Below are 20,153 nucleotides of genomic sequence, written 5' to 3'. Positions count from 1 at the left end.
ATTCATCTTCTATTCATCTATCAAACTATCGGGATACCGCCGGATCCCACAAACAAAGAAAAACCCAAAAATCTCGTTGCTCGACGTGTTCGACAAAGTCCTTTGTGCTAACAGCAATCAAATTGGGGTCCACCGGGGGAGGCGACGTGAGAGGCCAGATCCACCCACAGACATCCCCCTAGCAGGCCCTAACGGAGACTAACTCTGACGCCGGCCTGGAGCTGGGCCGCGATCGGCACTCCATCCATGGCTCCAGGAAAATAAAATGATTACACCCTTCGCAAGTTGCAGAAGGGGTGTCAAAACAGGCCCAGAACTGCAGAAACAGGTATGGCAAGCAAAGATTCCAGGATTCCCTGGAGAAATTGCCGGTTTAGTGTCGGCTTGCCCATTGGAGTCCTACGCAGTAGACTACTAATGGCGCACTTCGTTATGCCTAGAGTCGGTCTTTTGACCACAAGACACTATTGATTGCTTCTGCAACTGTCGAAATTTTTGTGATACTGAGAATTAGGAATACTCTCAGCTGAGGATGGCAGCATTGCGCCTGTTGATATATCACTTTTTGATACCAATGTCGCTATGCGTGGCGGACGGACTTGTACACGGCCTGGAGGGGCCGCTTTGACAATTTGGATGGGAGGAGTAGCAAGGTTCTCCTATCTACTTACGAACGTATTTTCTATCCATCCATCTCACATGGAATTCCAACGCAGATTTTCACCGTTGGATCGAGAGAAATTGGTGGTCGCGACTACTGGATCGGAAGCACGGCCGATAGCCCGAGGTCCGTCCCCGAAGCCACTCACTAAACCCATTCCCCGTCAATCTTATTCGCTCCTTGAACATCAACATGAGTCAATGAACCAGCATGAGACTAAACTCCTTTCACAAATCCAACACCTTGTTAGCTGGTGCATAAACTGGCTGCCTTGAAGAACCAAAAAAGCATTAAGGGGTGGTTTTCAATCCTTTGGATCTATTGACCGAGCTACAGTGAGTTTTCAGTAGTACAGGCTTCCGCGTGCCAGGGCGACCAATAAAGATCTGCCCTACGCTCCCCAGAACGTCTCCCAAGCCACCAGGATTTGATCCTGCGCACATCGTCTTCGCAGGCATTCGCAGGCATGACGCCCGACACCCGGCGTAGACCACCTTTTTGAGCAGAAGACTCGCCGTTCAGAATTGTCTGGACGGGTCCATCCCCAGTGGAGTGGGTCAGCATTTGCGCTCAGGGCGACTATCAGTCAAGGCCCTAATCCGGTTGGAGCAAAGCCGGCAGCGATTCTCCTGCCTTTCAGACACCGGTCGTTTATGGTGCGAATAGTGCCGGAATTTACTTCCTTCCGTTTTCTCCAGTCCTCCCGCGTCTCGCAGACAGCCATTACCCTGTCACAGAGGTGCTTGTGGTGGCTTGACTTGGCTGGCTGCCGTACGTTCCGGGGATGAGGTTGTCGCAGTCACTGTCTACATGAACACCGATTATCAAAGATTAACGAGAACGTGGTGGCAACCTCTGCAACAAAAGTACAGATTAATATCCAGAATTTTGTTCCACTTCTTGCGAACATCGGAATCCCCCCCGGCGATATGACCCATCTTCAGTGACGATCGTGCCCCAACTGCTATTCTTGTCGCCGATGGCCACTCAGTAGACAGCGACTAACTTTCTAGTGGCACTCCCGATTAGCCGTGGAGCGATAGGTTCAACGACACATTTTCTGTATCAGATTCGATGAGCGGAGTCGGCCAGTGCATCCGGACTTGATGCCCACCACTCCAGGACCCAAGATGTGGGCTACGTACGAACTGTCACTGGAGTCCCCGATTCTTGGTCGCTACTCGCGCGAGACCTTGCTTTTTCCTTCCGTTCTTCCAGTGTCGCTAGCCAACTCTTGGTGCCGTCTGAAATTTTCCCTCGCAGTTTTCCCTTTTTAGGAAACGCCATTGTCCATCAGACTCCAGTTTCTCCAACATGCGAGCTTGACCCGCACCGCTGGGGGTCGTCCAAGAATGAGTCCCGGGGCCCTGCCAGGGGCATTCGATGCAGCGATGATCGCGATGGCGCACATGCGCGAGATTGCCTTCCGTTAAATCGCAACTCAATCTTTAACCCCTCGGAAGTTCCCCTTCTAGAAAATGACTGTCTTCTCTGTGAATGGTGTGTGTGGTGCATGAGCGACTGCATCTGATGTGTTGCACTCGATAAATAGACCTTGGACTTTCCCGATTCATTACCCAGCATTGTGCGCCTTGCCCTCTTCTGTCCGTTTGGACTGTCAACATGGCAACTACACAGGGACCAGTAATTGCTGGTGTTGCGATCAGTTTCGCGATCCTGAGTTTTGTGACTATCTGTCTACGGCTGTTTGCTCGAATCTATGTCTTGAAGCGAATGGGCTTGGATGACTGTAAGTCAATATTGTCCTCGCCCTCCTTGACTGTGTCCAATCTGTGACTGACCTACTATTCCTCCTAGATCTGATTATCGGCGCCTGCGTAAGGGGATCGTTTCCGGATCGATGCGATTGAGCTGACCTCTCACCCAGCTTCTATCATGGGCATTTACAGCAGTTACCATAGTCGGTAAGATAATTCCTCTTGCCCGCATGTGAGGGCGGAGACTGACACTGTATAGCTGTCAAGCATGGTATGGGCCAGCACATGGTGGATGTGGATCAAAGTGGTCTTATCACATACTCTTTTGTACGTCACCTCAACTTCCACTTATGATATCGCTGCTGACGGCATGACCAGGCCGTCTGGTTGAGTTCGATGTTCTACCTGGCCGCCCTTGGCTTTGTCAAAACCTCCGTCTGTTGGTTCTACACCCGACTTGGTGACAAGCAACTCACGCGCATGTCTCTCGTCATGATGTGTGTTGTGGGTTGCCAAGCCACTTCATTCGTTCTGACAGCTGCGTTTCAATGCAATCCCATTGCTCGCGCCTGGAATACTAGCATTCCTGGACGCTGCGTAACAATCAACGTCTTCTACCTCGCCAACGCAGCGCTGAACATTACGACCGATCTGCTCACCTACTCGCTGCCGATCCGGGTCATCCTGAAGCTACACATGCCAAGGAAACAGAAGTTGGCCCTCGGTGGTATTCTCTGTCTTGGTTTATTGTAAGTAGTACAATGCCTGTTAATCTTGAGGTAAAGCACGTGTCTCTTTGCTTACTCGCAATATCTAGCGCTTGCATCTCCTCCATCATCCGAATCACCTACATCCCCGCAATGCTCACCTCCAGCGACTCCACCTACGCCATCAGCGGCGCCATGTACTGGTCCGCCATCGAGATTAACGTCGGCATCTTGGCCTCCTCCATCCCGTCCTTCAAAGCCATCGCCTCTCGTTTCCTCCCCCGCTTGATTGGCGAGTACAGCTCGAACCGCGGCTACGGCGGATGGTCGAGCAGCAACATGAGAAAAGAAGAATCCGGCTTCTCCAAGGGTCGGGAGCATCCATTTGATATGAGTATTCTGCAGACCCAAGATGGGGACGCCATGACGGGCACGCAGATTGGGAGGAACAACAGCCAGGAACGCATTATTATACCGGAAGGGAAGATTTATGCTCATACGGAAATCGAGACGAATGTCGAAGTCAGTACGGAGTACTATACTCGCCCGATGCAGTCGTTTGATATTCCTCGGTCTCTGGGGACGCATAGTTCTTGAGAGGATAACTATACCTTTACTTTCGTCTACTTTTTTGTTCTTTATTCCTCGTTACTTATCTGCATATACCCTTCTCTTCTTCTCACGTTCACTTAATTCCTATTTTATTTCCTACTTACTTACCTTCCCCTTATTTCCCTTACAAGGGAGCTTTCTTGATCCCCAATCCTTCCTTTTCAACGGCCCCCCCAGAATATCTAGATGAATACCAACTAGAATGACCTCGGCAACAAACCTTAACAAATTGACCGCCGAATCCTGCAATAAACCATGCGGGTAGACTAACTAACTCAAATAAAACCCCGTGATTGTCAAAGCAAACCTAGTTTAGTAGAAACTATTGAGAAAGCTAAACCTAACCCCCCGGCCGCAGTGGTATTCTATCTATCATATGCGCACCACAGCAGACAAAGAATCAATGCAAGGATGACTAATACTCTGTGACAGATGATCTAGTTACATGGCAGGGATGATGATTTGTCACTCCACTGTCTTATCTTTTGGTAGAAATCAAGTGGATCCATAGTGCGTAGCAAGATCATCCATCTGTCGAGACAATAGATTTACATACTGTAGACAAACGCATGATCGCGCATTATAAGATCACGATAGGGCCAGTATGCGACCATCAATTATTCTGCTTTACCCGGCTTACTAGTAAGTAGCCATCAGAGCTGGGATAGGCTATTCTCGGGCATACCGTGAGGTGATAGGGCCTGATCTTGATGGATATGGAAATCCTTAAAGAAAGGGGCTGCGGACTGCAATTGCCAGACGATCGCAGATCCAGTTTACTGCATAATGCACATTTGTAGTAGATAGTTTCGTCGGGGCAGCGCTCGGGCGCAACTATCACCATCAAATCAAATTTGTGGTTGTTTTCTAATGGGTTAGACATGACGACTGTGTATGCTTTGCACGGAGTACTCCGGTGATGTGCAGGGTTGCTTGCTGCAAGAGATACGTACTGTGCTGCTCCTGCACATCAGCAATACGGCCTTTCGTTCTCCCCCTCCTCTATCTCTCTTGGGAGGCGTTTTCAAAGTACAAAGTCTTCGCCACCAGTTCGTTCAGAATATTGCTTTTTATCTTCTCTTTTTTTCTTTTTCGTGGCAAGACGTACTTTTCCGAACGTGAGCGATTTCGGATGGAAATTACCTAATCTTAATTTATTGTCTGCCCCCTTCCTTTTCTTTTTCTCTTAGGGCTCGGAGAAACTCATAGTATGATGGTTGCTTTTTTTTCCCTCTCAAATCGATTCATTGTGACAATTTACTAAAAGTGCTACTTACTTTTGAGGTCAGCTCCACTTGGTGACGGATGGGTCCGTCGGGCAACTTACAGGACCCGCAATCTGGAGATGCAGTAAGTGGTTGCCTTCAATTTGGATGCTCTGTGCGTTGAGAAGTGGCTCGGTGAGCTGATGCAACTGACTACTAATTGCTGTACTAAGTATTCCTTTGGTTGTCGGCTGGCTGGTGGGTTTATGTGTTTGAATATTCGGACTTTTAGTACTATCTCTGCCTGCGTGGTCAAGTTTTGGTCTCCGTGGCACTCTGGATGCTTTGAATGCAATCAATTACGAATGTGCCTTGTTCTATACTATGCCTCATTGATTTGGCTGTGTTATTATACGGAATACTCCGTCCCTTCAATCAAGCCTATTTCCATGTTTACGATGGTGTTCGATGGAGTTCTGGCCTTGGATCGAGCGATAGGGGTGTAGTTTGGATGGTTATGATGTTATCAATGAGTGCAGACTGGATATGTCTGGATTACTGGTGATGTAAGTTCCTTTTGAGGAAGACCCGGAAACAAGACTGGGAGAAGACTAAACAACCGTGCCCCTGGAAGTATGGTACCCATGCCCTGTAAGCAGATGCTAAGCACCGGGTTAACCAAGATTTGCGCAAAGGTTAACCTTGATGGAGGCAAATGGTTCTATCTATACATATAGTAGTGAATACCTTGTTGCGCGTGATGTTTCTCGGTCGACATTTGAATCTACACCGAATAAACTTTGCTCGTGAAGATACAGTCCTCGAATCATGGCCCCTCCTTCAGAAAAGACCAAGGCTCAAATCGGCCAGATCCTCACCGGGGTCGAACACATCACTCGCCACAACCAAGACCCCTTCAAGGTGATGATTGAAAACTTCATCGGCTATACGCACGTTCCGGTTGGATTAGCTGGACCGCTACACATTCGGACGCCCACAGAGCCCGACAAGGAGATCTGGGCGCCCATGGCCACCACTGAGGCCGCGGCAGTCGCCAGCTGCTGTCGCGGATGCAAGGTTGCCAATGCCTCTGGTGGTATTGAAGTCCACATGGGGGAGGAGGGCATGACGCGCGGCCCGGTCTTTCGCTTCCAAAATCCCGGAGATGCGTTGCGATTTGCGCGCGCGCTGCCTACCCTCCAGGCATCGTTCAAGGAAGTGGCGGAGAGTACCAGCAAGCATGCTCGCTTACAGAGCCTCAAACCGCATACGATCGGCCGCTCTGTCCATCTGCTTCTGAGCTACGCTTGCGGAGACGCGTCAGGCCAGAACATGGTGACTATAGCTACAGATCGGATCTGTGACTGGGTGTCGAAGAACCTAGAAAAGGAATATAAGGTTGTGGACACATTTGTAGAAGGCATGCTATCCTCGGACAAGAAGCCATCGTGGAGGAATGTGACCGTTGTCCGGGGTGTCGAGACCGTGGCCTGGACAGCTCTATCCGACTCCGCATGTCAGCGAGTCTTAGGCTGCTCATCCGCACAGTTGTATAATTTCATTCAGACGACCCAAGAAGCGGGGATTCGGAATGGCCAGCATGGCAGCAATATGGACTCCGCCAATATATTGGCAGCCATTTTCATTGCCACGGGTCAAGATCCGGCGTGCGTCGCGGATGCTTCGTGGGCACATCTGACGCCGGAATACGAACAGGCGTCCAAGACAATAACGTTGAGCCTGTATTTCCCCTCCATGCCTGTAGGGGTAATCGGCGGGGGCACGTCATACGCGACACAGCAGGAAGGCTTGCGGATCATGCAGTGCAATGAAGCCGGCGGTAAGCGACGCCTGGCTGGGTACATTGCTGCGTTTGCTCTGGCGCTGGAGATCAGTTCGGCTTCTGCTGTGGTGACGAAGACATTTTCTCGCAGTCACGAGCGGTTAGCACGTCGGGAGGCTAGTGAGAGGCCAAGGTCCAAAATGTGAGACACGTCTTTTAGTAAAAGACCGCGGTGGGGGGGGTGGAGGGAATGGAGGTACGTATAACAGTTCCAGTTTAGTATAGACTAGGCGGAGGAGACAGTAGACCGAAGTAGATAGAAAGTACTACTACCCAGATGAGTGAAGATTGTCCCGGGAGTGCATGTATCTGTACCACTTCGCTATTAGGAGACCGAATTTGATGATATTGAGTGGAGGGAGCTGTATTCCACGCAACTCTATGGACTGGTCAGAGTATATGGCGTAGTAGAAGTTGAGTCACTTCTTTGACCTTCTTTGTTTTCATCCAGACAGTCATGTGATGCCCGTTGTGTGGTCCGTGTGCTGACTCAGCTAATGGCCAATCAAAAGCCAGTAAAAGGGCACGGCCGAGCGATGAACGAAGAGTGACCGATCGACGGACCCAGTAAAAAGAAGGGAATCGACATCACTGACTGACTGACTGCATCCGCCGCTGGTCCTCCCAAAGTACTTTACTTCATAAAGCATCGGCTTCCTCTTTCGTGTCCTCCTCTCCTCGCCCCCCTTCTCCTGGTTTACACTGCAAACTTTCCTTTGTTCATTTGGCAATACCTGCACGGTCTGCACGGCCGGACAATGCTAACAACATTTTCCAGTCCCTGTTTCAACTGACCCCATTTCATCCGAACCAGAAACTCGCCTCCGCCCTCCCTCCCCGACGCCCCCATTTCCAATGGCAGATCTCTCCACTTCCTCCGGTCGGGATCCCGACTCCGACTCTAGAGAAGCAAACAACGTCCTGTCCCAGCATCTGCACCCTCAGTTCACTGCTTCCCTCCAGGATGAGCTGACTGCACCCCCCGCCGAGCCCCCAGCCGAGCAAAGTAGTGGTGATGCTCCGTCCGAACCCCAATCCTCCCTGAGACTGCAAGGCGGCGACATCCATCGAGACTTGTACCGTCTCGACGCCAAATCCAAGATAGCTCGCCTGGACAAACGGGCGGCCACGTTCTCCTTCCTTCCGAGACGCACGGATGATGTGGTGGAGGAAGGCGTGGCAGCCATGGAGCCGGGGAGCTTCCGCCGTCACTTCGTTCAGAACAAGTACGGTCGGCTCGACCAACCGGGCGTAACCTCGTCCTTTCTCGATTTCCTAGATATCTATGGTAACTTTGCGGGCGAGGATCTGGCCGACACAGAGGAGGAATCAGCCATCGTCGAGGAGGAGGAAGAAGAGGATGAGACGAGGCCGGTGTCCGAACGAACTGCCCTCTTGCGGCGACGGCGGAGCTCACGAGCCAGCCGCCCAGGCGATGCTTCCAACGTCAAGACCTTTTTCACACTCCTGAAGGCATTTGTGGGAACGGGAATTATCTTCTTACCCAAGGCCTTCCGCAACGGCGGAATCCTGTTCTCCTCCATCACCCTTGTAACAGTGTCGTTGATCAGTACCTTGTGTTTCCATCTGTTGCTGGAATGTCGGAGACACTATGGTGGTGGCTATGGCGACATTGGTGAGCGGATCGGTGGCACCCGACTTCGGACGTTGATCCTCGCATCCATCGTAATCTCGCAACTGGGCTTTGTGTGTGCTTGTATCATCTTCACCGCGGAGAACATCCATGCCGTCCTGGAAGCGGTGACAAATGACCCGGGCACAGCTTTGTCAACCGGTAAATTAATCGCCGTCCAACTGCTTGTGCTCATCCCACTGTCCTTGATCCGAAATATCTCCAAGCTGGGCCCCATCGCGTTGCTGGCGGATGTCTTCATCCTCGTAGGCTTGGCGTACATCTACTTCTATGACATTGCCAGTCTCGCGTCCCGTGGTCTGGCGTCGTCGGTTGAACTCTTCAATCGCCAATCGTTCACCCTGACCATCGGATCGTGTATCTTCACCTTCGAAGGAATCGGCCTAATCCTGCCGATCCAGTCTTCCATGAAGCGGCCAGAGCATTTCGACAAACTCCTCTATACTGTCATGATCATCATCACTGTATTGTTCACGGCGGTTGGGGCTCTCTCATATGCCACCTTCGGCGCGGAGACCAAAACGGAGATCATCAGCAACCTGCCCCGCACGGACCGCTTTGTCAATGTGCTCCAGTTCGTCTATTCGCTCGCCATCCTGGTCAGTACGCCGATCCAGCTGTTCCCCGCCGTCCGTATTATCGAGGGCAAGCTCTTCGGCCAGAACTCAGGCAAGCGCGACCCCATGATCAAGTGGAAGAAGAATGTGTTCCGGACCGGTGCCGTGATGATCTGCGGGCTGATTGGAGCTGTGGGGGCCGGGGATCTCGACAAATTTGTCTCGTTGATCGGGTCGTTTGCCTGTGTGCCCCTGGTGTATATCTACCCGGCGTACTTGCACTGGAAGGGCGTAGCCGAGTCCCCATGGGTCAAACGAGGGGATATTGCGATGATGGTCCTGGGAGTAGTGTTCATGGTGTACACAACAAGCGCCACCGTCTCCGTCTGGCTAGAAGGGTCCGCCTAAAGCAACCCATCGACATGAGTATGCGTAGGGATACGGCGTTTTGGTTTCGCATCTCGCATATGTTGGAGAAAAACAGGGGGCCCGGTGCCCTGGCTCAGGTTTGTCAGTCAATCAGCACACGACCGCCATACTCCGGCCTGTTGACTGCTACTAACCACCACGCAGCCAGACTCTTATTTTTCTTTTTGCTCTCAACCGGCCGCCATGGAGCTAACGGTCTGAATTCATACAGCGTTACTGAAGTTTAGCATTTCGCATGTGCAGCAAAACCAAATCGTAAACCCCATCTTGGAGTTTTGGGGAACTGTTTCTCAAGTTATACGCTGTTTTTGCTATTGACACACGAGAGAAGATCCGTCTCTCCTGTCTTGACGATGGTATGAGTGAAATGAAATGAAATCGATATGAATTGGAAAGAAAAAATAATTATCTACCACATGACTATTACCCCACTTGTTCTATTCTTCCCGTAGTGCTAGCTAGCTACCTGAATGCGGGCATCTGACACCTTTCGTACTCCGCAACTGTCGGTCAACTTTGGGCCGGGGCTCGGTGGTTCGGGTTCGCTTTCGGTCCTTGTGAAACGCACCACTTACGACTGGAGTAGCATGTGCATTGCGACCTCGGAGGGACTTTCCCGTATTTGATTGCCGTAGACATTGTCCATGTATGTCGCATCTACCAGAAACTAGCCAGCCAACCGACCTACTGCTAGCATTACAGAAGAAGGGAAATGCCCCATACACACATACAACCTATTACACGGGCAGTATAAATGATAGAGGCCCTCCATTTAAAATGAAACCAACTAATCACTAACTGGTTCCCACTATCCCAATTCGCTGATCCACAGCATCTCTAAGGAAAGCAACTAGAAATCAAAATAGAGGTACAGATAGATAGACAGATACTGTACAGATCAGTACCTCCTCCAACCCCTTTCACTTACTCTGCAATCACACCACATTCCAGTAATCTAAGGACATCCCGAAGAGGGGTAGTTGCAGCTATCATCGCTACCACCGGTGATGTCAACATCAGTGAAGACAAAGTTGGAGCAGCTGCCATCACCGCAGAGGATGTAGTAATCCTTGCCGTCGCTCATGGTACCCTTGACGTTGACGAAAGAGATGTTCTCGATCTTGACGCCGTTGGTCGGGTCACCGGTGGCACCACCGTTCTCGTAGTCCTGCTGGACGTCGATGCCGTAGTCGGTGATACCGGACAGGGTGATGTTCTCGTAGCGGACGTTGTAGACCTGTATAATGATTTTCTCGGTGGTTAGTGTTTACGTTTTGATGAGGGGTGTATTATGGATTGGGGCAGATGACTAACCTCGCCAGTGGTATCAGCGTTGGACTTGATGCGGCAGCCATTCTCGCTGTTAATGACCTGGGAGTTGGAGAAGGTGACGCCGTTGACTGTGTTGTTGCTCTTGCCGCCGATGGAGCCGATGGAGAGACCGTGGCCACCGTAGCAGTAGAGGTTGTCGACGACGATGGAGCTACCGCTAGTGACGGCGACACAGTCGTCCTGGTTGTGCACCCAGGTGTTGGACAGGGTCAGGAAGTCGCTCTGCTTGATGTCGAAGCCGTCGGTGTTGTGGGCGGCCGGGTCGCCGTCACTCTTGCTGTTGGCGGCATCACCGGCGGTGTTGTTGAGGATTAGGCCGGTGATGGTGAGGTACTCGGTGTCTTCGATCTCGAAGCAGTGGACGGGGTAGTTCAGGATGTTGAGGTTCTCGATCTTGGAGTTGTACATGTCCTTGACAACGATGAAGTGGTCAGGCCTGGCAGGAAAGGTTAGTGAAGCCGTTCCTGAATAGGGGGTGCTGGTAGGAGCTCACTTGTCCTGTCCGCCGTTGGATCCCTCGCCGTCCCAGTAGGCTTCACCGTTACCGTTGATGACATGTCCCTCCTCACCGGTGATGGTCACGTCGGTACCGGAGATGACAATGGGGTCGAAGTCGCTGTCGTAGGTGTCGCCGAAGGTCTATCGGTTCCGTTAGTGTATGGTGGTTGGCCCTGACATAGGGGAGGTGGCTTACGGTTTCACCAGCGAAGATGACAGCCGCGCCAGTCTGCAGGCCCGAGAGATCAATTGTGCTCGATGCAGGGGCGTTGATGTTGGACAGGAGGATGTTGGAGCAGGATGCGACGGCGGAGGAGATTGAGGCGTACTCAGTCACCGTGCAAGTGGTGCCGCCATTGCCTGCCACGGAGCTCTGCACCGGGACGACAGCCTGGGTAGTTACAGCCGCCGCTGCTGGGGTGGACACGGGCACACGAATTGGAGTGGTGTGGAAAGTAGTAGGGATCGCCGAGGTGCGGGTGGCTGCAACAGCAGGTGCCTTGCCCTACATTGGTTCAGTAAAAGAATCGTAATGAGGCATCTGGTTGGTGCTCACCACTTTGCTGCTGCCGGAGACTGCCGGGGCACCCGGGGTGGAAGCGGGAGCTGATCCGTCAGAGGTGCCCAAGCAGCTGCAGGCACTGGAGAGATGCTTGGTCTTGTAGTCGCAGTTGGAGAGGAAGACATCCGGCACACCAGTCGTGGCAGTCACGGTGCTCGCCGTGAAGGTGGCACAGAAGGTAGCGGCCGCCGCAGAAGAGACGGAGAAGGCAGAGGCACAGGAGTGAGTCTCAGGGTTGTCGCACCCCAGGGCGAGAGGAAGAAAAGAGGCAAGGAGCGCGCTGCGCTTCATTATGATGAAAAGAATGAAAGACTAAAGAGTGTTTAGATACTAGAAAAAAAAAAACAAAGTGAAAGGAAGGACAATGAGGGCGTTGAATTCCAGATTTCAACCATGGACAACGCTGAACACCCAACGTTCTTATATGATAGATTGATAGCATCGGATCAATAGAGCCGAGAACCACAGTACCGTTGGTCTAGCTGGAAGTCAAGAATCAATAAGCTAAGCTCAGCCACCTCCTCCGGAGCTTAGCATGGATGCATCGTGAACCGACCCATCTTCAACTCGGGTGGAGACACTTAATAAGAACGTTCGGTCGGCCCCGCATAGCGTCCAGCCAGGGGGTCTGACTCGCTGGTATGATTGGCACCGTCGGCAGTTAGCATTCTAGAGCCGAGCTCGAGACGGGGAGTTGCTCTGCTAGTGGTTTGATGAAGGGTTTCCTGTTGCCCCTGGAGCGTGTTTCACGATTGCAGCCATCACTTATCTGAGACCCGGACACGTCATGGCGCGAGTCATGACCATCCAAATACCGTGAGAACTGATCGAATAAATCATCCACCACTGCGAAGAAAACCTGATACATACATAATTTATGAGCTCGGCTAATTCGGGCCTCTCGGTCTGTTGACACTGACTGCAGCTTTAATCTCGACTTCCGAACGCTGATTCGATAGTATACGCGATTCCCCTGAGTTAGAGACCCTATGCCTGGCCAGTCTGCCATAAGCCCTTAATATGAGACCCTTGGATGGTCAGATTTCTCACAGGCTCACAGCATCTTTAGAGGGTCCGTGGTGGGTCTTCGGCGTTAAACTGATGATAAATTAAGCACCCAGACCCAGCTAGGAAAGGGTCACCGAGTAATCCAAGAACTGTCCCCAGCACCGCCGTTGACTTCTTCCTGCCGTGGATTGCTGTAGTGCCGTTGATTCCGGATGATTTTGAACCATATATATTATCCATATCGTCAAGGACTCTAGGATCCGTGCGCGGATCTCTCTTTATCCGCCCATTCGCAGAGGTCACAGGCAGGCATCCTGCTCGATCCCACTGGCCCATTTAAATTTTCTACAACTCCATGCGGATATCTTAGTAACTTATGAGCAGTCAGTATTCTTCAAAGCGCCCACATGCAGTCACAATTTGCAACACATCTGGGGCCTCGGGTTTACAGTATCCAAGAGGAATTTACCCTAGTCGCCGACGCGCAGGAGGGTCCTAGTGGTGGACCAGGAGACAAAACAAGGTTAACCGCGGAATGTCGCAGCCGCTGTGTGTCAGAGAGATGGGATCGACTGAAAATCCTCCGTAGAAGCCATGATCACTGGGGCAATAGAATCAGAAAGAATGGGACGGGTCACTATTCCATCCATATCAACGTGTCATACGACTGCCGCCATCCAGTCCCCTCCCAATTTTCGTTTCTCGTTTCTCATTTCATGCTTCCATAGCTTCCTGAAACAGCTGTATGGGATCTTCTGCAGAATTTACCCGAGACTGCTGCTGCTGCTGCTGCTGCTGCTGCCAAATAAAGGCATTGAGAATGACAATCGAAATATCGAATATCCAGAGTTTCGAGAAACCGATGCATCTAGGAGTTGTGACTCTGAACACCTCTAAGGAGTTAAGAGGCGAAGCACCACAACACCCACACACACCAGCATCAAAGGCTGGCATAAATGTTGACGACTGACTCTCACTGGGGCATTCTTGATGACAGAGCTACCTGTGAGTACAACAAACAGTACCTCCCAGTAATGCAGTATGGTCCAGAACCAACACTATTCGACAAGACTGCTTTGATATCATTGAGAGGCTTGAGAAGCTTCAACGTACAAGGTATGCCCTGAAACACCTCGTTGCTTTGCTAGATGTTTTACCCCTTCTATGGACGCTGAAAACTACCTATCAACCACATCAGCGACCTAGAGAATCTACACTCCAAAAATACGGACAATCGAGAAGATACAACAAAACCCGTTGAATCAAATGCTTCGCTGCACCTGAGGTTAAGTCACAGTATGCAGCTGCCCAACCAGCCCTATAGATACCTTTGGGCTACTTAGGATTCGAGGTATCTGGTTGAAGAGGACTCCGGAGCTCGAAAATCTGGTGGATCAGGAATCCAGACGCTGGCTGTTCTCAGAGCGACTACAAGTCCAGGCGTTCCTTAACGTACGCTTCGGTGCTGATATGGTCAGATGTACCTCCCACTGATGTGAAACGACAGGGAAGCCATGTCTGGCATCTCAATGAGTGGGCCTATCATGGCACTGGTCCGTGCATTCGGATTCTTTGCCTGATCTGCTCGTATAGAACCAAGACTATAATAAGCAGCAGACTGAAGTAAGCGGCTAAACTCCACACACTAAACCGAACATGGTTCAGCGTACGAAATACGAGAGGCATAGTCCCAACCATGTCAACAACGGCCATCGAAGAATTCTTTCTATGCATAGAAAGTTTCAGGAGTCGCAGTCACTTAAGAATCGAAATGGCCCAGTTTAATCCCAATCCCCGACTTCCTTCACGACCTCTCAATTACAACCGGGCATCACCTACTTGTCATCATGGCCACCGGTTGGACGGCATACGCCTACTATCCCTCCGTGGGAGGCGCCGTGGTCATGATCATGCTCTTCCTGATCGGCGTCATTATTTTCACATACCAGCTTATTCGAACGCGAGCATGGCTGACCATTGCAGCCTTGATAGGTGGAATGTGTATGTGCAATGCCAAAACCTGCACCAGACCTCTTCAGCTAACATTGGGATTGAATTGCAGTTGAAACAGTCGGTTATATCGGTCGCGCCATGTCCGGAAACCAATCTCCTAACTGGACGCTGGGCCCCTATATCATTCAGAGCACCCTTCTCCTCATCGCCCCGGCATTGTTTGCTGCAACCATCTATATGATCCTCGGCCGGATTATCGCCCTCGTGCATGGAGAACACCACTCGATCATCCGACTCAAATGGCTGACGAAGATCTTCGTGGTTGGGGATTGTTTGTCTTTCCTCATGCAGTCGTCCGGTCCGTCAACTCCCTGCAATCATCCGCCAATGTACTATACTGATATTTACAGGCGCCGGAATCATGGTCCAATCCAAATCCGCGACTGATAATACAGGCGAGAATGTCATCATCGGCGGACTTCTCGTACAGATCATCTTCTTCTGCTTCTTCCTTGTGGTCGCCATCATCTTTCAACGTCGCATCTACCGACACCCTACTGTGCGCTCCGAATCGCCTATGATCCCATGGCGAAAACACTTCTTCTCGCTGTACGCATCAAGCTTCTTGATTCTTATTCGCTCCATTGTGCGGTTTATCGAGTATATCCAGGGACAGGAGGGATACGTGATCACCCACGAAGCTTTCATCTATGTCTTTGATGCGGTTCCCATGTTCCTGGTACTGTGTATCTTGATCCGATTCCACCCGAGTGAGATTAACGGGCTGCTGGGAAAGTCGAGGGTAGCAGCAGTGGGCTACGGGCTCCGGTTTGTTGATGTGTCTCCTGCAATGTAATGTATGAAAATATGGTGCAAGCTTGGGATACATTCCAAGTGTATTATAGACAGATAGACGGATACATAGAGTCATAAATCAACTTCCTAAACTTTCTTCTCCGCGCAAATGGTCAATACAAGCATAAACTAAAGGAGATGAAATTCATTTCTCGAATTTAAGAAGAAATATATATATTGTATACTCCCGACAACCTCGAATTCTAACTACTTATCTATATTTAAACCCTAAAATAGTATCTGGCAAGCAATCAGCTATCTTATAGCGCAAGAAGTAGTTCGTAAGCGTAGCGAATCATACAACACAACCTAAATCTCAGACAAGCATAAGAACCACCCCAAACCGGCAACGGATACGAAAACGAACACCACCTACAAACAAAACTTACTATCAACATTCAGCTACAACTACAGCATAGATAAACTACTCGTAAACAACACAAATCACTCAGCATTAATAAACCAAAAACCCCAAATACCAACATACATCCTCCATCCTTCTCAACTACTCCACCCAGCAATGAAAGCGAAAAATGGCCTCCGAATACCGCCTCTACGAATACACACCCTCCACCACCGCCGCCATTACAGCAACCGCCTGCTTTGGCCTCATTACAATATGCCATCTAATCCACTACTTCGCGCAGCGAACATGGTTCTTTACTCCGTTTATAATAGGGGGTATATGTATGTTATCTTTCCTCACGTCTCATTCAGCATAATCACAAGCAGTAACAGCCCACTCACTAAATACTAATAAATATATAGTCGAAACAACCGGCTACATAGCACGCATAATCAACAGCCAACAAGTCCCCCTACAATGGAGTACAGCACCATACATTATGCAAGAGCTGCTCCTCCTCCTGGCCCCGTCTCTCTTCGCAGCGTCTATATATATGGTTCTATCCCGAATTATCCGCGTATCAAAGGGGGAGGAACGCTCACCCGTACCAGCTCGTTGGATAACGAGGATTTTTGTTGTAGGGGACGTGGTTGCGATTTTGGGGCAGGCGACTGGTGAGGTCTTCCCTTGCTCTCCCCTTCAAATTCATTTTGTTGTTGAACAGCGAACGTTTGTTCTTATTTGTCCATGAGAAGTACTAATCCTAGGCAAATAAAACCCCAGGTGGAGGACTCCTCTCCCAAACATCATTCTCAACGACCTCCTCGAAATCAAACACATCCCGCCAGAAACTCGGTAACTGGATAATCATCGGTGGATTAATAGCACAAGTCATCTTCTTTGGGCTATTCATCCTCGCTTCGGGGGTGTTTGATGCGCGGATGAGCAAACGTCCATACCCGCCGCAGCGGACGCGCAGTAGACACCGTCATCATCAACCTCGTCGTCGTCGTCGCCGCCTTCCTCCCTGGCGCCAGTTGCTTAGGGTACTGTATATTGTGGATATTTTGGTTATAGCGCGCTGTGTGTTCAGGATTGTGGAGTTCGCCCAGGGAAGGACGGGAGTGTTGCAGAGGAAGGAAGTGTGGATGTATGTGTTTGATGGGTTGTTGATGGTTTTGGTAATGGTTGTGTTGTTGATTTGGCATCCTAGTAGGCTTGGGAATTATCATGGGAAGGAGGAAGGGGGAGGAGATAATGTGGAAGGGGGGAAGAAGCGGAGAAGGAGGAAGCAGAGGAGGAGGGGGTCGAGTCATCGGAGGACTAGGGAGTGGTTTGAAGGTGGGGGTGTCATTTGAAGGCTGATCCTTTGTGGTTGTCGCTGTGGTCCCTGGTCATCGTGAATATATAAACTGTAGGTGCAGGTCGGTATGGAGAATTAGTGCTTTAATAACATCAGTCGGAAAGTTAGAAATGCATGGTCTATGTGAAGAAAACGGATGTATGATCAAATTTCAGACGCTAAATATTTTAAAGTCTGATATATAATAATTATGTTTTTACCAGTGACAGTCACGCTGCACGACTATAAACGACCCTGCCGCGTGGTCCTGATTCCCTGCTGCCACATTTCCCAATACGCTGGGACATGAAGAATCGCCTCGGCTAGCTTGCGAAGCCCTGTAATCCCCCGCTCCGCATGTTCAGGTGCAACTTGCTCACCAGGAACGTTCAGCGAATTGTTAAATACCTCCAGGGACATTGGTCCCTTGTATCCAGTCGCCACCACCGCGGCTGCAACCAGATGAACTGGCATATACGCCCCGCGCTCTGATTCAAACGGGAACAACCGATGCCCGCGTGACCACGGTAGCAGAGCAGGTATCTTGGGGTCTGTCGGCGGAAGGAATTTCTTAGGATCCATTCGCTCCGCGTCACCCACCTGGAAGAAGAAGATGCGGTCTCCAGGCACGGAAGCTACCAGGGACGATAAAGATGCACACAGCACATCGGTGGACTCCTCCACAGTCGGGTAGATGCGGCCATGGCCTGCGGGATTGTACGGATCTGCATATTCCACACCCAGCACGTTGTATGCATCAATTATAAGACCCACGTTGGGGCGATTAGCCATTCTCACAACTTCCCAGGTGGATGCCCAGGTATTTCGCACCGCCCAGGAGAGACCCTCGTAGCCGACGCGCAGCAGAGGACCGCCATCTGCATCGGAGTATGCCTTGGCCATATCGCCTAGTTCTGCGAGATCGCGCGCGACTGTTTTCAGGTCGGAGGTGACGCCAGTATCGGTACGAATATTCGCACACATGAACACAAGGTCGGTGTCAAAGGCACGCATGAACGGGAAGCGCTTCGCAACAAGGTCCAGCGTGGCTCGTCGCTCCGCTGGATCCTTGATACCCTCAATGCAGCGTAGAGGCTGGGTGCATGCGATACGCATACCTAGTGACTTGACTATATCGCCGAGCTTACGGGCAATCCGCAAGTTGTCAGGGGTCGCTTCCCAGAGCTTGTCACCAGGAAGTCCATGTTCCTCGAGGTAGGCTGCCCAGCACTCGTCGAAGAGGTCGATCCAACGGTAACCCGCTTTCGCTGCGGCTTCGAGGCGGGGTTGAAGTTTATGGTGAATGGCATTGCCGAGAGAGAGAGTGGCAATGCCAAATTCGTTTGGGATGGATGTAGGTGGCCAGGAGATAGGCATGATGGTTGTATAGGATCATGGAGAGGTGTGCTTGCAAGGGAGAGGGGTGGGATACCTGGGTAGTGAAGAGAAAAAGCATCGAGTCATCCTTGGTCCGGATAATCTTTCTGCTCTGAATTGCGGGGAGAAGGCTTTCCCGTCTGGGGTGGCTAACCCCTATCCCCACAAAGATCATCCAGGGAGTCTGGGGATATATGCTGGGGGTAGGAGACTTAGCTTCTCCAAACTCCTGGGCCATATCTATAACTTGTGGAAGGTACCTCTGACGTCAGCGATACACCAATCCATGGGTAGTTTGAAATATGCCTTCATCGCCGCCGCGAGGGGCTGGTGTGCTTTCAAGTTGTTCAGGTTGCACACTTGCGATGCTTGAGATAAATGAACACAAAAATTTATCCATCTATGGAAGGCATGAGTTAGCAACATGGCATGGCTTTCTCTGGCTGGTTACGGATGAAGTCGTTTTGTGATGTTGACAGGGGCTGTCGGCATCTTCCGCTGTCTTCGAGGTGGGAGTAAACTTTATCCCCCAGTGAACCGCATTTGCGCCCAGTCATAAACCCTAGAGCCATTCTATTATGTTAACTACTTTGTCCATTTAGTACCTTTGAATACCGTACGCTAACTATCGATCATTCCCTGCCCGATCATATAAGCTCGCGCCTTGCCACTAGCAGCCTGGCGTCGGACAAGGTAGACGCATCGGTCCTAGGTTGTACCATTCAAACCCCGGCCCGGAGATGAATGGGTTGTCAATGTTGAATTAATTGACCACCGAGTAAATGGGCCTGCGTCCCCATTTTGCGAGAACCGGCCGCTAAGACCTGCTCAACGAGCATCGGAGTCGGAAGAACCGGCACCGTAGGAAATCAATGCGACCGATGCAAAGACACGTCAGATCTGCATGGCGGATTGAGATTTCCCCGCCACTCTGGAGCGAGCAATCCCGGTGGGGTGCCATGATTGAATCCTGGAAAGAATGTACTCTGTAAGGCACTGCTTCGGTCAGCTCCGTGCGGCGTGTAGATCGCCATTTGCCAATAGTCTGCATGGGTCCCAACAGCCAGGTAGTTCGGCGATGAAGACGGGCGATGAAGACGGGCGATGAAGACGGGCGATGACAATGATGAATCTGCTTGGCGACATTGACAGTAAACAGGGGAATCGAATAGCGCAGTGCTTTCCCTTCCCAGTGGGAAACAGACCCTGGATCGATCACCGCGAAGAGGGTCAACAACAATGTGGACCTCTTGTCATTCTTCCCGACTTCCCCTCCCCGTCATGATCCCTTGTTGGTTCATAACCCTTCCTTAACCCAACAGGACCAGCACGAGTGTAGAAAACATGGTGTGATAAACCCAGCCAAATCATCCTCTGTCATGCCCCCTCCCTGTTCAATGATGGTCACATTGGCCATCCTAGACAACATTGGGCTCTCTCCCCTCCGCCGGAAGGGTCGCCAGACCAAGTGGATCGCCGTCCACTAGTGAGCCT

General features: G+C 50.9%; 7 protein-coding genes across 7 annotated transcripts; 5 read left to right on the top strand and 2 right to left on the bottom strand.

The window, feature by feature from the left end:
• Nucleotides 1–2,012: 2,012 nt before the first annotated feature.
• On the top strand, nucleotides 2,013–3,975 carry BO85DRAFT_396233 (putative integral membrane protein Pth11-like). The gene is made up of 6 exons (XM_025656991.1): nucleotides 2,013–2,411; nucleotides 2,480–2,499; nucleotides 2,550–2,586; nucleotides 2,639–2,706; nucleotides 2,758–3,128; nucleotides 3,197–3,975. Exons 1-6 carry the CDS (start codon nucleotides 2,285–2,287, stop codon nucleotides 3,681–3,683), a joined length of 1,110 nt encoding a protein of 369 aa, XP_025515681.1. The 5' UTR covers nucleotides 2,013–2,284; the 3' UTR covers nucleotides 3,684–3,975.
• Nucleotides 3,976–5,570: 1,595 nt separating this feature from the next.
• BO85DRAFT_282901 (hydroxymethylglutaryl-CoA reductase) lies at nucleotides 5,571–7,191 on the top strand. Its single transcript, XM_025655216.1, has one exon. The coding sequence runs from the start codon at nucleotides 5,732–5,734 to the stop codon at nucleotides 6,890–6,892; it is 1,161 nt and encodes a 386-aa protein (XP_025515680.1). The 5' UTR covers nucleotides 5,571–5,731; the 3' UTR covers nucleotides 6,893–7,191.
• Nucleotides 7,192–7,265: 74 nt separating this feature from the next.
• On the top strand, nucleotides 7,266–9,801 carry BO85DRAFT_448855 (putative amino acid transporter). The gene has a single exon (XM_025660038.1). The coding sequence runs from the start codon at nucleotides 7,602–7,604 to the stop codon at nucleotides 9,363–9,365; it is 1,764 nt and encodes a 587-aa protein (XP_025515679.1). The 5' UTR covers nucleotides 7,266–7,601; the 3' UTR covers nucleotides 9,366–9,801.
• Nucleotides 9,802–10,142: 341 nt separating this feature from the next.
• Nucleotides 10,143–12,069, bottom strand: BO85DRAFT_396229 (endo-polygalacturonase D; the record flags this gene model as incomplete). Its single annotated transcript, XM_025656990.1, has 5 exons — nucleotides 10,143–10,623; nucleotides 10,701–11,154; nucleotides 11,212–11,357; nucleotides 11,413–11,721; nucleotides 11,773–12,069. The coding sequence occupies 5 exons, from the start codon at nucleotides 12,067–12,069 to the stop codon at nucleotides 10,342–10,344; spliced, it is 1,488 nt and encodes a 495-aa protein (XP_025515678.1). The 3' UTR covers nucleotides 10,143–10,341.
• A 2,356-nt stretch (nucleotides 12,070–14,425) lies between these two features.
• BO85DRAFT_396222 (RTA1 domain-containing protein) lies at nucleotides 14,426–15,693 on the top strand. Its single transcript, XM_025656989.1, has 3 exons — nucleotides 14,426–14,787; nucleotides 14,849–15,097; nucleotides 15,150–15,693. Exons 1-3 carry the CDS (start codon nucleotides 14,634–14,636, stop codon nucleotides 15,593–15,595), a joined length of 849 nt encoding a protein of 282 aa, XP_025515677.1. The 5' UTR covers nucleotides 14,426–14,633; the 3' UTR covers nucleotides 15,596–15,693.
• Nucleotides 15,694–16,127: 434 nt separating this feature from the next.
• Nucleotides 16,128–17,300, top strand: BO85DRAFT_513247 (RTA1 domain-containing protein; the record flags this gene model as incomplete). The annotated part of the gene is made up of 3 exons (XM_025664700.1): nucleotides 16,128–16,281; nucleotides 16,363–16,614; nucleotides 16,724–17,300. The coding sequence occupies 3 exons, from the start codon at nucleotides 16,128–16,130 to the stop codon at nucleotides 17,296–17,298; spliced, it is 981 nt and encodes a 326-aa protein (XP_025515676.1).
• Nucleotides 17,301–17,421: 121 nt separating this feature from the next.
• On the bottom strand, nucleotides 17,422–18,779 carry BO85DRAFT_282863 (sugar phosphate isomerase/epimerase family protein). Its single transcript, XM_025655215.1, has one exon. The coding sequence runs from the start codon at nucleotides 18,657–18,659 to the stop codon at nucleotides 17,526–17,528; it is 1,134 nt and encodes a 377-aa protein (XP_025515675.1). The 5' UTR covers nucleotides 18,660–18,779; the 3' UTR covers nucleotides 17,422–17,525.
• Between the last annotated feature and the right edge of the window lie 1,374 nt (nucleotides 18,780–20,153).

The sequence above is a fragment of the Aspergillus piperis genome (genome assembly GCF_003184755.1).
Source record: "Aspergillus piperis CBS 112811 unplaced genomic scaffold BO85scaffold_8, whole genome shotgun sequence".
Lineage (NCBI taxonomy): Eukaryota > Fungi > Ascomycota > Eurotiomycetes > Eurotiales > Aspergillaceae > Aspergillus > Aspergillus piperis.
This window is presented reverse-complemented; position numbering and strand designations above follow the sequence as displayed.